Raw genomic sequence first — 15196 nt, 5'->3', positions numbered from 1 at the left:
TGGTGCAATCTCAGCTCACTGCAACCTCCACCTTCCAGGTTCAAACAATTCTTGTTCCTCGGTCTCCCAGGTAGCTGGGATTACAGACACGCACCACGACACCCGGCTACTTTTTGTATTTTTAATAGAGGTGGGGTTTCACCATGTTGGCCAGGCTGGTCTTGAACTCCCGGCCTAAAGTGATCCGCCCACTTTAGCCTCCCAAAGTGCTGGGATTACAGGCATGAGTCACTGCACCAGGCCCTAAGAGGTTTTCGTCTGCTCCACCCCTGCCCCTAATGGAGTTATTAAACATTACTCAATAAATTATCCAATTGCTCCTGGAAAGATACACATGGCACAGTTAAAGGCACTGCTAAGTGTAAGACCAGTTCCCAGAATGTCAGTGAGGTTACAGGATGAAGTCTACAAAACAGCCAGACCATCAGGGAAAGAAAGAAATTGCTAAGAGACTGAGCAGTCGACCCTCTGCAATACCCGCAATCTCTCAATGGCTAACAGTGTTACCTTTCCCGCGAGTCTGCATCCTTTCGGCCACATTGTGGTAGAAATCCTGAGCACACTCTGACTGTTCTTCAATGCTCAGATCCTGCAACAGAGAGACAAAGTGGCCACTTGTAGCTGAACAAAGTGCAGAAGCACAGCTCTACATTCTAAGAACTTTCCAAAAGCCACTCCTTGTACTGGTAGTAAGCCTAAAAGTACTCACAGGTTATATTAATCCTGCAGGAGAGTAAATCCTATCCATTAATATTATTTCCAATATCCACTGTTGCCAGACTTTTCCTTAGTTCAGCTAAAGATGGGGTCCTTGTCTGTCTCACGGCCACAAAAATTTAGGCTCACAGACAGTTTGAATGGTGAGTAAGACAGGGTTTTATTAGATGAAAAGGAAGAAAAGGGGGAATCAGAGACTCTCACAAGGCAGAATCCCTGCTAGAGTGCTTCCTGCCAGCAGCTAAAATCCCAGGCTCCACACAGAAAGAAGAGGCGCCAGGCTCCTCCCCGCTACAAATGGTGCAAACTTTCCAAAGCTCCACCCCGGGGGGCAGGCCGGCTGGAGTTTTTCCGGGGACCCCTTCCCACCTAGCAGTCTCACCATGACCATCTCACTCTTTTTTCTATATCTACATAGTCTTAAATAGATTTAATGCATGTTTTGATAATTTACATATTTTATGGACATTTCTCTTTAACCCACTGAATCATTTTTGGTGGCTTTATAACATTCCATCATATTAACTGACTTATTTGACTCTTCTCTACCACTGTGCATTTGAGTTGCTTTCCCTCTTTCACTGTTGTGCATCGTAGCTATAAATAATTTTGTAAGGACTATCTTCTTTTGGGTTACTTCTCTGTGATACATTTCCAAAAGTGGCATTAACCACTTAATAAGAATAAATAACGTTATAACTCTAAGCATCTATTGCTACTCATACTCCTCAGAAACTCAGTGCACACTGTCATTAACCACGTGTATGTGCTTATTTCCCTATGGCCCTGACAACATTGGGTCTGATAATTTTCATTTGGTTTTACTGATTTTATAGGTGTAATATATGTATGTTTCTCACTTTCTACCAAAGAGAATTTAAAGTCTATTTAAAAGATATATGCAGTTCAGCACAAGAGACTAGAAAATAAAAAGAATAACAAATAACTATAATCCCAGTGCTCTGGGAGGCTGAGGCTAGAGATCGATTGAGCCTACAAGTTCGAGACCAGCCTGGGCAACATAGTGAGACCCCATCTCAGAAAAGAAAAGTTAAAAATTTTTAACAACAACAAGTTAAAAAAAAAAAAAAAAAGCAAATTAAACACGGAGAGAGACGGAAAGCAGAGCCACAGATGACAAGACAGAAATGTTTTCCTGGAAGATGTCTAAATTAGTCAAGAGTCAGCCCATACACATCTGTTTCTAACTAAACTTTTTAGCAGTCATCATTAAGATGAAAACAGTTACATAATTCAGGGTTCAAAAGACGAAAGCAAACCAATCCTTCAGGTGAAATTCTGACATCAAAATCAAAAATTTCTCCCAAGGGTTCTCACAAGGATGTCACGGTAGAAGAGCATGAATAAGGCCAAGAACAAACCCCCTGGACCAGCTGTCACAGACTTCATCTACATAGGCCATTGACATCACACGCCAAGGGCCGATACATCCTGTGGAAGCCTGCAGCAGTCTGACGGTCTGGCTTAAGTCTAAAAGAATGGCAGGATTCTCAGGGTCACGGGCAGTCACCTCGTTCCCTCAGTGAAAAAGGCCAAAAGCACTCACGGCACTTTGTGATCACCGTGACTGCAGCCCTCGTTACTGTCGACTGCTTACCCATATCCATGCCATTTGTTGAATTAAAACTGATCCCTCATCTATAAAAGCCTAGGAACTACCTTTAGTAAAGTTCAGATATTTCACTATATTAAGCTCTTATTTATATTCATGACTTCCCACTGTTTTATTTTCTATTGCACAGATATTTTTTTTAAAGTTAATACTATTAAGCCTTTTATCTGGTCATTAAAAACAATTCTTTTGGCCAGGCGCAGTGGCTCACGCCTGTAATCCCAGCACTTTGGGAGGCCGAGGCGGGTGGATCACCTGAGGTCAGGAGTTCGAGACCAGCCTGGCTAAAATGGCGAAACCCCGTCTCTACTAATAATACAAAAATTAGCTGGACATGCTAGTACACACCTGTAATCCCAGCTACTCAGAAGGCTAAGGCAGGAGAATTGCTTGAACCCTGGAAGCGGAGGCTGCAATGAGCCGAGATCACACCATTGCACTCCAGCCTGGGTGACAGAGTGAGATTCTGACTCAAGACAAACAAAGAAATTCTTTTTTTTTTTTTTTTTTTAAGTTTTAAATTTTATTCCTCTTTTTACTTAATTTTTTAACACATATAGAGACAAGGTCTCACTGTGTTGCCCAGGCTGGTCTTAAACTCCTGGGTTCAAGTGATCCTCTGGCCTTGACCTCCCAAAGTGCTGGGATTACAGGTGTGAGCCACTGCGCCCGGGGAAAACAATTTTTTGATAGTTCAATTTTAGCTCCTCTTTACAGCTGAAATACATATCCTATCTACTTTCTTTTTTTTTTTTTTTCCGAGATGGAGTCTTGCTCTCTTGCCCAGGCTGGAATGCAGTGGCGTGATCTCACTGCAACCTCTGTGTCCTGGGTTCAAGCGATTCTCCTGCCTCAGCCTCCGAAGTAGCTGGGATTACGGGCATGCACCGCCACACCCAGCTAATTTTTGTTGTTGTTTTTTTCTTTTTTTTTGAGACGGAGTCTCGCTCTGTCACCCAGGCTGGAGTGCAGTGGCCGGATCTCAGCTCACTGCAAGCTCCGCCTCCCGGGTTCATGCCATTCTCCGGCCTCAGCCTCCTGAGTAGCTGGGACTACAGGCGCCCACCACCTCGCCCGGCTAGTTTTTTGCATTTTAGTAGAGACAGGGTTTCACCGTGTTAGCCAGGATGGTCTCGATCTCCTGACCTCGTGATCCACCCGTCTCGGCCTCCCAAAGTGCTGGGATTACAGGCTTGAGCCACCGCGCCCGGCCTTCTTTTTTTTTTTTGAGACAGTCTCACTCTGTCACCCAGGCTGGAGTGCAATGGTGGGAACTCGGCTCACTGCAATCTCCGCCTCCCGGTTCAAGTGATTTTCCTGCCTCAGCCTCCCGAGTAGCTAGGATTACTGGCACCGGCCACCATGCCCAGCTAATTTTTGTATTTTTAGTAGAGACAGAGTTTCACCATGTTGGCTAGGCTGGTCTTGAACTCCTGGTCTCAAGTGATCCAGCTGCCTCGGCCTCCCAAAGTGCTGGTATTATAGGCATGAGCTACCATATCAAGCTCATATCCCAATTTACTTTCTTCTCAATACTTTCACAGTTAGCTCTTTGATTTGGCTGAAATATAAGGTGCATGGTATGAAACACAGAACTAAAATAAACTTTATACAAGCCTATCTGTCATCAGCAGCAGTTAGTAAAGCATGACCTTATTCCCTCTTGTCCTCCCAGTTGTCATATAACTTGCTCCTGAGAAATGAAATCTATTTTTGAAATCTCTGGTTTATTTCACTGTTCTATATTTTCATTTTTTACCTAAATCTTATCTAGGTGTGACAACTTTCATTTTAGAACATATTTAAAAGTCTGCTGGATTTAGAAGCCTCCCTGCTTCACAAATTCCTACTTTTTACCCCTCACACAAAAAAAAATCATATGGTATATGTGTTTTCCTGTTTTTCTAGAATATTGAAACATTGTAATTTAAATGATATTTTAAGTGTTTATACTGACCTGCAAAGTTTGTCCTTTTTTTTTTTTTTTTTTTTTGAGACGGAGTCCCAATCTGTCACCCAGGCTGGAGTGCAGTGGCGTGATCTTGACCCACTGAAATCTCCGCCTCCCAGGTTCAAGCAATTCTCCTGTCTCAGCCTCCTCAGTAGCTGGGACTACAGGTGTGCGCCACCATACCCGGCTAATTTTTTTATTTTTAGTAGACATGGGGTTTCGCAAAGTTGTCTAGGCTGGTCTTGAACTCCTGACCTCAAGTGATCCACCCGCCTTGGCCTCCCAAAGCGCTGGGATCACAGGCGTAAGCCACCACACCCGGCCACCATCAAACTGTCTTTTAATTCTTTGAATGAACTTCTAAGTTGCCACATTAAATTCTCAATATTTAACATTCTTTATTGCTGTTGTCTTTTAAAATTACTTTTTTTTTGAGATGGAGTCTCACTCAGTCACCCGGGCTGGAGTGCAGGGGCGCCATCTCGGCTCACTGCAACCTCCACCTCCCAGGTTCAAGCAATTCTCCCGCCTTAGCCTCCTGTGTGGCTGGGATTACAGTCACCTGTCACTACGTCCAGCTAATTTTTTTGTATTTTTCATAGTAGATAAGGGGTTTCACCATGTTGGACAGGCCGGTCTTGAACTCCTGACCTCGTGATTCGCCTGCCCTGGCCTCCCAAAGTGCTGGGATTACTGGCGTTAAGTCACAGCACCTAGCCTAAAATTACTATTTAAAAAAAAATGCTAGGCTGTTTTTTTTTTTTATCACTAGTATGTACACTGTAAGTAAATTCTGTGGACTTATCTTGCCATGTTGCTGTATCTGTGCTTCTATTACTGTTCTGTTTTCCCTTGAATTTTTTTTTTCTTTTTTCTTTTTTTAAATCTTTTAACAAATGGTTTATTGATACTATGTTATAATGCATGACAAAATATTAGTATCTAATTCTAGACTTCATGGCCACCCCACAGGATGAATCTTTTTTTTTTTTTTTTTGAGACGGAGTCTCGCTCTGTGGCCCAGGCTGGAGTGCAGTGGCCGGATCTCAGCTCACTGCAAGCTCCACCTCCCGGGTTTATGCCATTCTCCTGCCTCAGCCTCCCGAGTAGCTGGGACTACAGGCGCCCGCCACCTCGCCTGGCTAGTTTTTTGTATTTTTTAGTAAAGACGGGGTTTCACCATGTTAGCCACGATGGTCTCGATCTCCTGACCTCGTGATCCGCCCGTCTTGGCCTCCCAAAGTGCTGGGATTACAGGCTTGAGCCACCGTGCCCGGCCCACAGGATGAATCTTTGGAACAGAAAAAAAAAATAAAGATTTTGTTTTCCCATAATCATAAAGTTATTATACTCAGTCCAGGCACAGCTAGTACAACATTCTGCTCAACCCCACAGGCTCCACTCCCTTTACCACCTATTTATAATGTGTTTGGGTCACTCATAGGAGTGAAACACTGTCAGCATCAATAGTTAGTAGCACTTTCAAAATACATTTTGTTGTACTGAATAGAAACCGTAAGTATTCAATTAGTCCAGTAATTCCAAATGGTCTTATTACTTCTATACCTAAGATATGATCTTACAACATTTATGTAGCTAAATACTTATACTTCCCATGCTTTTTGAGGATTCCCAAAAGACTTTAGGGGGTTCCCAAGACTTTTAGGGGGTTAATTTTTTTTCACAATAAAAGAAAGGAACAGTGTCAATCCATGAGAGTCAGACCAGCAGTTTAATAAGATCCTCTTCATAGCTCAGTTCCCGGTGCATACAGAAATTCAATACAGCCCCATCACTCTCAGTTCTTAGAAGAATTTGAGAAGGATAAGAGCAGTAACTATCAGTTTTGTTTAACAGCCTAAAAGTGAAAACAGATGTCAAAAAAAAAAAAAAAACCAGCCAAATTCTTTCATCCCAGGATGTCTGAAAAGGAGAGACTCTATGGAGTGTGGATACAGAAAAGGAGTTATTCCCACCAGAAAAAATTGAACTGTGGACACAGTCACTCAAGACCAGAGAAACCACCACTGTGAGTAAGTAGCTTCAATTTCACTGTTACCGGGGGGGACACACCAGAAAGCCTGGGACAAAGCCTGGGCTAGAGCCCTTAGGATTCATTCTCAGGCTTCCTGGTGCTGTGGTTCAACAGCCTTTGTGGGGATGGAAAGAACCAGATACTATCACCATCACGTGTAAAAAAGAATACCACAGCAATAGCTGTCAAAAACCAGCTGGAGCTGAAGTTACACACCATTTGAAATCCACACTGTACTTGCTTTCTTGTTGAAGGGCTTGAGACGTGTGCAGAGACACCTTAAACATGTGTAGGTGACCTTCCTTTTGAAAGGCAGAGGAGGGCCTCTTGTGAACTCTTTCTACTCATTTGTTTTCCTATCAGTTCACCATTTCAACTAGAAAAGATGCTGTAAGCTACCTCAGCTGGCTTCTAATTTGGACATAGCACCAATACTACACACACAACTGAATGAATGACCACATCTTCCTGGTTCTTCCATTGGGCAGGGTCAATATGCTTCTTTTGGACTGAAAAGGTGTGATCTTGTTTGAGAAAAGTGTGTAAATGTAGGGCCAGATTTTGTTTGTCTCCGTTCCGGAAAATTGGTGGAGCACTCCTCGGCTCTTGTATAATTCAATGACTGGCTTTGCCACGACTTTGTACTGTCTTAGCTTGGCAGCAACTGCTTCGGGTTTATCATCCTCCTGCTGGACTAATGGCTCACCAGTGACATCATCAATACCATGTACATGAGGTGGATTGAAGTCCAGGTTATATACCCTTCCGCTAGGAGGGTGAATTCAATGGCGGCTGAGACGATCTTTAAGTGTTTCAAATGGAATGTTCAAACTGATCACTAGATCCACTTCACAGATTTTGTCCAGGGCTTCGGCTTGTCCTAATGTCCTAGGAAAACCATCAAGGAGCCAGTGCTGGCCACGCCTATTCTCCAACTCAGACATCATTAGGCGTGTGATCACATGGTCTGGAACCAAAAGACTTCTCTCTATATACTGCTATGCCGTCTCACCAACTTCGGTGTTGGCCTTGATGTTCTCCCCCAAGAAGTGGCTGCTGGAGAGATGCTGGAGGCCAAAGTTCTGGGCGATCCTCTGGCACACGGTGCCCTTGCCCGAGCCGGGTGGCCCGAGGATGACTGCGCGCAGGAGTTTGGAAGCCACTGTCTTCGCGAGGACGGGGGCAGCCAAACGCGCAGCCCCGACCACGGCCCTGGAGGGGGCCCTGGGAATTTTGTTTCTCGGCCCCCTACCTCTGGCACCCTCCACTCGCACTGGGACTCGCCGGCTCCCCTTGGATATTCTTAGTAAGATGTTTTCCTGAAGTTCCTAAAAATTACATTTGTATTCATTCTAAAAGCACTCATTACTCATTACACGGTGAGTAGAACTCAAGTCACTGTACCAATTCTATAAAAAAGTCAAGAAAATGCTCAGATGGCTTTCAATTTACATGGGAAGACTGAATGCAATAATTATAATATTCTGTAATTACAAACAAGAAGGACAAAGTACCGTGGGGTACACTGTAAGTGTCACTTTTTCTTACTGGAGCTGTCTCCTTCTCTAGATTGGTACGGTGGTAGCAGCAGTAAGTGTGCTTATTTTATACTAACGCCTGTGGTGAGATGGTGGTGACCAGATCTTTCTAGCGATGCTTGCGAGAAAAGTTGTTACCTTCCTGCTCTGAGGTGTGAACCCAAGTAGATCCAGTACTACTCTATGAGAAAAGTCCTGATGCTACCCACCCTACCCCAGAGTTGACTGTGAAAGCAGGATGGGCCTCGATCTGAGCATGCTCCGTAGGTCAAATGCGTGGGTTTTTATTACCACCACCCCACACCTCTATTTCCAGTTCTCCAAGGAGACTTCCATCTAGCCCTCACCTATGAATTGATGAAATATATTTACATGATACATTCTCTATCTCTGTACTAAATTAGATCACCAGACAAATATATCCATGGACTATACTTTAGGTTTGCTGGAGATATTCTTTCAGAGAACTAGTTTTAGTTTTCAGCCTGGACTTTCTGTTTTTTTTAATCTTTTTAGACAAAAGTCTTGCTGTGTTGCCCAAGCTGGAGTGCAGAGGTGCCATCTCGGCTCACTGCAACCTCTGCTTCCCAGGTTCAAGTGCTTCAGCCTCCCTTGTAGCTGGGATTAAAAGCAAGTGCCATCACACCAGATAATTTTTCTATTTTTAGTAGAGACAGGGTTTTGCCATGTTGAACAGGCTGGTCTCAAACTCCTGGCCTCAAGTGACCTGCCTGCCTTAGCCTCCCAAAGTGCTGGGATTATAGGCATAAGCCACCGCACCCAGCCTATGCCTGGACTTCTATGTAGGTAATCGCAGTAGTAGCTACGTGAAGAATATGCCCATAAGAACATGTTTTTAACTCCAAGTACCATCAAATTATGACCCTATTCTCTCACTGTTATTTTAAATTAATTTTGTAAACCTCAAATCCTTTCAATAAGCAGAACGGGTCTATATAACAAAACGACTACCATTATGGAATGTAAGATTTTTTTTTTTCTTGAGATGGAGTTTCACTCTTGTCACCCAGGTGAAATCACCCATCTTGTCACCACCCATCACGCAATGGCGCGATCTTGGCTCAATGCAATCTCTACCTGCTGGGTTCAAGCAATTCTCCTGTCTTGGCCTCCCAAGTAGCTGGGATTACGCCCAGCTTGTTTTTGTATTTTTGGTAGAGACAGGGTTTCATCGTATTGGCCAGGCTGGTCTCGAACTCCTGACCTCAGGTGATCTGCCCACCTTGGCCTCCCAAAGTGCTGAGATTATAAATGTGAGACACCGCGACCAGCCAAGATGAGTTTGTTTTTTTTTTTTTAAACTATTAAACCCTCAAGTCTAACTTTATTATGGGGGACAACATTTTAACTGATATTTGAATTTTCCTTTATGGCGCTATAATTTAACTTGTTATTGTTTTATTATTTTTTCAGAAATTGCATTTGACTACATTGCCTACGATGGAGTGTAGTAGCTATTCACAGATGTAATTGTAGCTCACTGCAGCCTCACATTCCTAGGCTCAAGCAATCCTCCTGTCTCCCTCCTGAGTAGGGGGGACAGCAGGTACACACTGCGGTGCCCAAATCTATCCTTCTAGTTCATGTATTTTCTGCAAGAGCTTATCCATTCATTTAATCTTCTTAGGTAGTTTACACATGGTTTTACACCTTTCATTTGCACCAAATTTTAGCACTTAGAACAAACCATATTCATTCTTGTGATTATTATTACAGGTCTGAGCATTCCTAACCCAAAAATCAAAAATCTGAAATGCTCTAAAATCCCAAATTTTTCAGTGGCGACATGACACCACAAGTGGGAAATTCCACATCTGGCCTCATGTGACGGGCCGCAGTCAAAAAGCAGCCAAAACTGTTTCATGCACAAAACTGCTTAAAATGGCCGGGCGCGGTGGCTCAAGCCTGTAATCCCAGCACTTTGGGAGGCCGAGACGGGCGGATCACGAGGTCAGGAGATCGAGACCATCCTGGCTAACACGGTGAAACCCCGTCTCTACTAAAAAATACAAAAAACTAGCCGGGCGCGGTGGCGGGCGCCTGTAGTCCCAACTACTCGGGAGGCTGAGGCAGGAGACTGGCATGAACCCGGGAGGCGGAGCTTGCAGTGAGCTGAGATCCGGCCACTGCATTCCAGCCTGGGCGGCAGAGCGAGACTTCGTCTCAAAAAACAAAACAAAACAAAAAAAAAAAAAAAAAAAAAAAACCTGCTTAAAATGTGGTATATAATATTACCTTCAGGCTACGTATGTAAGGTATATACACAACAAATGAATTCTGTGTTTGGACTTGGGTCCCAGTCCCAAGTTATCTTATATAGGTGTAAATATTCCAAAATCTGGGAAAACCCCAAATCTGAAACACTTCTGGTCCCAAGGCTTTCGGATAAGGGATGCTCAGCCTGTAGTGCTTGCTTCCAACTAGAAACTCTCTGAGTTCCTTTTAGAGACCCGAGCGGCCTGTCTTACTGGTGTCAAGGGATCATGTTCTCCTCAGTTCCACACAACCCCTACAATTTTTTTTTTTTTTTTTTTTTTTTTTTTTTGAGACGGAGTCTGGCTCTGTCACCCAGGCTGGAGTGCAGTGGCACGATCTCGGCTCACTGCAAGCTCCGCCTCCCAGGTTTACGCCATTCTCCTGCCTCAGCCTCCCGAGTAGCTGGGACTACAGGCGCCCGCCACCTCGCCCGGCTAGTTTTTTGTATTTTTTAGTAGAGACGGGGTTTCACCGTGTTAGCCAGGATGGTCTCGATCTCCTGACCTCGTGATCTGCCCGTCTCGGCCTCCCAAAGTGCTGGGATTACAGGCTTGAGCCACCGCGCCCGGCCAACCCCTACAATTTTACAGTACAATGCAGAAAACTCCTTTTCTATTTCCACTGCAGTTTATGCTCCAGTATTTATTTCATAATGTAAAAGAACTCCCCTGCCACTCTGTCTCTCGTCCCGCTTTCCATTCTTGTAGGACTTACACTATGTTACAGATCTGCTTATTGTCCATTTCCCCCACTAAACTGTTAGCTCCACAAGGGCACCGTTCACCACCATATCCTCACGCCTAGAACAGGGCCAGGCACATGGTTAGTGTTCAGTATGGGTTGACTGAATGAATGTGGCCATTTATTACCATTCCTCCCTTTATAAGATGGTGAAGACAATTCTCCATAGATCTCTTTCTACCCATCTGTGAGCAAAGACAATGATTGCCTTTGTTTTGCAACATCTTTTCAAGGATTTCTGTATAGCAAACAGCTTTAGGAGACAGAGATAGTACCTCCTTCAAGAGAAAAGGCTAGACTGCTTACTGTCTAATAAGGATGCCTAAGTCCAAGGTTCCTCTCCTCTAATACAACTCACTGCATGCACAGGCTTTCCCTGGTCTTCTCTGCATTATCCCATAGCAACAGATACTCAGGGGATAAGCACAAATGCAAATACTCTGGCTACTGCTGCTGCTGTAAGAAACTGGCCTTGTCTCTGACCCAGGAGACTCGTGTCTTCGGCCAGTATCTGTGAAACCATGGCAGGTTAATTTGTTAGCCTGCAAATAAGGTAACTCTCAGGCCCCTCACAGTGTTTGCCAAAGGGGCAAAGTGAGAGCAGGTTTGTGCTGGTAAGTCCTTTTAGGCTCAACAGAACTCCAAAAGGTTTGTCATAGTCTTCCAAGAAAAAAAGATAGTAGAGCAGTGAGCAAATCCTTTTCCTCAAGTACTCTCTAATCATTGTATGGGATCATCTTTTCTATAACAGCTTTTTTTTTTTTTTTGAGATGGAGTCTCACTCTGTCGCCAGGCTGCAGTGCAGTGGCGCGATCTCAACTCACTGCAACCTATACTTCCCAGGTTCAAGCAATTCTCCTGCCTCAGCCTCCCGAGTAGCTGGGACTACAAGCATGTGCCACCACGCCAAGTTTTGTATTTCTAATAGAGATGGGGTTTCACCATCTTGGCCAGGTTGGTCTTGAACTCCTGACCTTGTGATCCATCCGCCTCGGCCTCCTAAAAGTGCTGGGATTACAGGCGTGAGCCACCGCACCTGGCATCTTTTCTACAACATCTGAGTAAAGTTGTCATTTTATTTTATTTTTCTAAAATAAAGTTTTACTTTGTGATTAAGACATTGACAAGTGGGTGTCTATCTTTGAATATTATGCTGAGAGGCACTCTATACACTTTCTTAACGGTCTGGCTGAGATCTTTGTTTCCACTTCCAGTTTTGAAAACCTTTGACTATTTTCCTTGACCATGTTTTCTGTGTATTTCATCTGGAACTTCTGTCATTACAATGTGAATCGTCACAGTCTATTTTCTGGGTTCATTAAATTTTGTCTGTACTGCTGTTAACTGCTTAACCTATTTAGGTTTTAGCTTTGATGTCCATATTTTTTTGTATTATCAATTTGTGCTACCTTCAATAATTTTTTAAAGGAAAAGAAACATGAGGGCTTTAATCCTCTTTAAAAATGAAACACACATTTAAAGAGTGCCAAGGATGCAGCCCTCATATTCTGAGAAAGTCCATCTCACCAGGGAATATATCTTGAGGTCATTAGTAACTAGTAGAACACAGATTTAAACATTTCCACATTTAGATGAAGAAAACAGGGCAAAACTAACTGATTTTCTCAAATTCAATTACTGGCAAAATAAAGGTGGTGGGAACCATTAAGGTACATATGCTCATTTTGCACCTCCAAAAACAAACAAAAAAGCCAGAAATCTGTCATTTTTAGCAGCTAGACAGGAACTCACATGTTCTTCATAAAGGTCATCATAAAATTATTTTTAGCACAAGAAATGTTTCGACCCTAGCTTTCCCTTTATTGAATGAAATGTGTAGTGGGCTAAGAAATCCAGTAACTCCCATGCTACAAGCTGCACAAGAGAGACACAGTGCAGACGGGAGTGTCCAGATTGCCAAAAAGTAGAATTCCCAAAGACATTTTGTTCATTTAAAATACTTTGATGTCACTAGAGTCTGAGCAGATACAGTGTGATTAATGAAACTCTAGATAACCTGTAGTGTCCTATTGGCCTTTTTTTACTAAGTAAGTGGAACGATTAAACATGTGGTACTAAAAAATCAAAGAACACTCCTGAATACGAGTTCATTAATGTAACTGTGAGATCAGCTTACTGGGCTGTTTACCCACTGGTTACTTCTGCTTTCCAAGAGCCTTGGGGAAAGTAAAAAGTATTCATAGATGAGAAAAGATGAACCAGCTTTTCATGAATTATGGAAAGAGATTTAAGGAAAAAAAAAATCTTGTAAGAGGCAGCTAAGCCTTCTTCACCATACCAACAAGGGCGGGTCTCAGGAGCTGCCCATGCAGCTTGAACCTCACTTTAGTAACCAGAACCACTGGGCTCAGCTCTTTCCCCTAAACCAGCATGTGGAACAAGACCTCATGCTAGATCTTCCTGTGATTCGTAAGTGTGACGGTTGGGTTTTCACGCTGGGTTTTCATGTGTGAGATATGCCTCCCTCAAACCTTGTTACAACACCGGCACATTGCCTGTCAGATGTGAACAAAGATGAAAAAAAGACCGCATGCTCATAAGGGTGGAACTTGGCACTGACAGGGTTCGGCTTGGCAGTGCTTGCTGAACACTTCCTGAATCTGGACTTCACTCATTGTGAGAGTCTCACAGAGGTTCTTCAGGTGAGGGTTACTGTCTTTAATTTCTTCTTCTGGAACACACAGTGTTGCCTTCTCCAAAACTTCTGCCACCTCTAACGAGTCCTCGCAGAAGCCCTGAATGCTATACATATTTGCCTCCTCCACCAATTTTTGGCTGCTCTGCTGCGAGCCCTCAGTATCTGCCAATGCTTGCTTATCTTCTTCCACAGCCTCCTTCAGCTGCTCTTCCAACTTGACTTCTTCCATGAGTATCTTGTCTGTAGAGGGAGTATCTGTCCCCCATTTGGTTTGGATCCACGTCCTCCTCCAAGTGCTGGCAACTGTTCTTTTGTTTTGTAGTTGTGTGCAGAACTGAGAAGGTCTGGAGACACTGCCAACACCGGGAGACTGCGTGGCACCAGCCTCACGCATGGAGCCACCATGGCTGCCCCGGGATGATGATATAAGTTTCCCCTTGCCTATCAGTACGTGCTTCTATGAAACATTTTAAATTATTTTTATTAATTCAACACAATTATCAAATACATCATGTATCTACTTTTGTTCCTTATGACATAGATTCAGAGAGCTCAGAGCTATTTCCACTGCCTCACTTCTCATCCTTGGTGCTTCTAATTTTAAAATTGGGTCCTGGGTTGCTACCCCTACTGAAGTTCTCACAATAATTAAAGCCTATTTGCTGGCTAAAGGTTCTTTATTTTGGGTACATACTTCTGTTCTTCTAACAGTAATTACATGGCAGGGCAAACTACTCCTTGATTAAACTTATACTTTAGAATAGCAGAGTCATTTTAAGGTATAGGAGGACACTTATCTTTCTACTTATTCTGAAAAAGAACATGGGAATTAAGATATAGCCATGTCTTAAACTGTGTATTTTTTTGTCTTCATTCAGGTACAAAGCTTTAAGTCCATAAAATATAATTAGTATCAGAATTTTTTTTTTTTTTTTTTTTTTTTTGAGACAGAGTGTTTTGCTCCTGTTGCCCAGGCTGGAGTGCAATGGCGCGACCTTGGCTAAGTGCAACCTTCACCTCCCAGGTTCAAGTGATTCTCCTGCCTCAGCCACCCTAGCAGCTGGGATTACAGGCACCCACCACCACGCCCAGCTAATTTTTGTATTTTTAGGAGAGACGGGGTTTCACTATGCTGGCGAAGCTGGTCTCGAACTCCTGAGCTCAGGCGATCCACCCAGCTTGGCCTCCCAAAGTGCTAGGATTACAGGCGTGAGCCACTGTGCCCGGCTCAGTATCAGATTTTTATAGAAGGACTGGCTAGAATAACAGTGAAACAAGCAAAAGGTGTTATGTTATGCTTAACTGCTTCCTTAGAAAAAAGAGCTTATCGGCCAGGCACGGTGGCTCACGCCTGTAATCCCAGCACTTTGGGAGGCCAAGGCGGGAGGATCACGAGGTCAGGAGATAGGGACCATCCTGGCTAACACAGTGAAAGCCGTCTCCACTAAAAATACAAAAAACTAGCTGGGCGTGGTGGTGGGCACCTGTAGTCCCAGCTACTCAGGAGTCTAAGGCAGGAGAATGGCGTGAACCCAGGAAGCGGAGTTTGCAGTGAGCTAAGATTGCACCACTGCACTCCAGCCTGGGTGACAGAGTGAAACTCTGTCTCAAAAAAAAAAAAAAAAAAAAAAAAAGAGCTTATCAG

At 43.6% G+C, this 15196-nt stretch overlaps 1 protein-coding gene and 2 pseudogenes across 6 annotated transcripts in view; 1 reads left to right on the top strand and 2 right to left on the bottom strand.

Annotated features, from left to right (window-relative positions):
- The window catches only part of RABGEF1 (RAB guanine nucleotide exchange factor 1), an 82454-nt gene that overhangs the window by 16447 nt on the left and 50811 nt on the right, over positions 1-15196 (bottom strand). For all 5 annotated transcript variants that reach the window (XM_050783575.1, XM_050783577.1, XM_050783578.1 and 2 more), the window contains exon 5: positions 508-589. In XM_050783575.1, the coding sequence (XP_050639532.1) occupies positions 508-589 (82 nt within the window). The remainder of the gene's footprint in view (positions 1-507; positions 590-15196) is intronic.
- LOC126949793 (adenylate kinase 4, mitochondrial-like) lies at positions 5772-13405 on the bottom strand (annotated as a pseudogene). Its single transcript, XR_007723966.1, has 2 exons — positions 13385-13405; positions 5772-7664 (listed from the first exon to the last, which is right to left on the bottom strand). The product of XR_007723966.1 is annotated as an adenylate kinase 4, mitochondrial-like (transcript).
- LOC126951873 (uncharacterized) lies at positions 13308-13418 on the top strand (annotated as a pseudogene).

This window comes from Macaca thibetana, chromosome 3 (genome assembly GCF_024542745.1).
Source record: "Macaca thibetana thibetana isolate TM-01 chromosome 3, ASM2454274v1, whole genome shotgun sequence".
In the NCBI taxonomy this organism is placed as follows: Eukaryota; Metazoa; Chordata; class Mammalia; order Primates; family Cercopithecidae; genus Macaca; species Macaca thibetana.
Note: the sequence above shows the minus strand (reverse complement) of the source record. Positions and strands in the feature narration are given on the sequence as shown.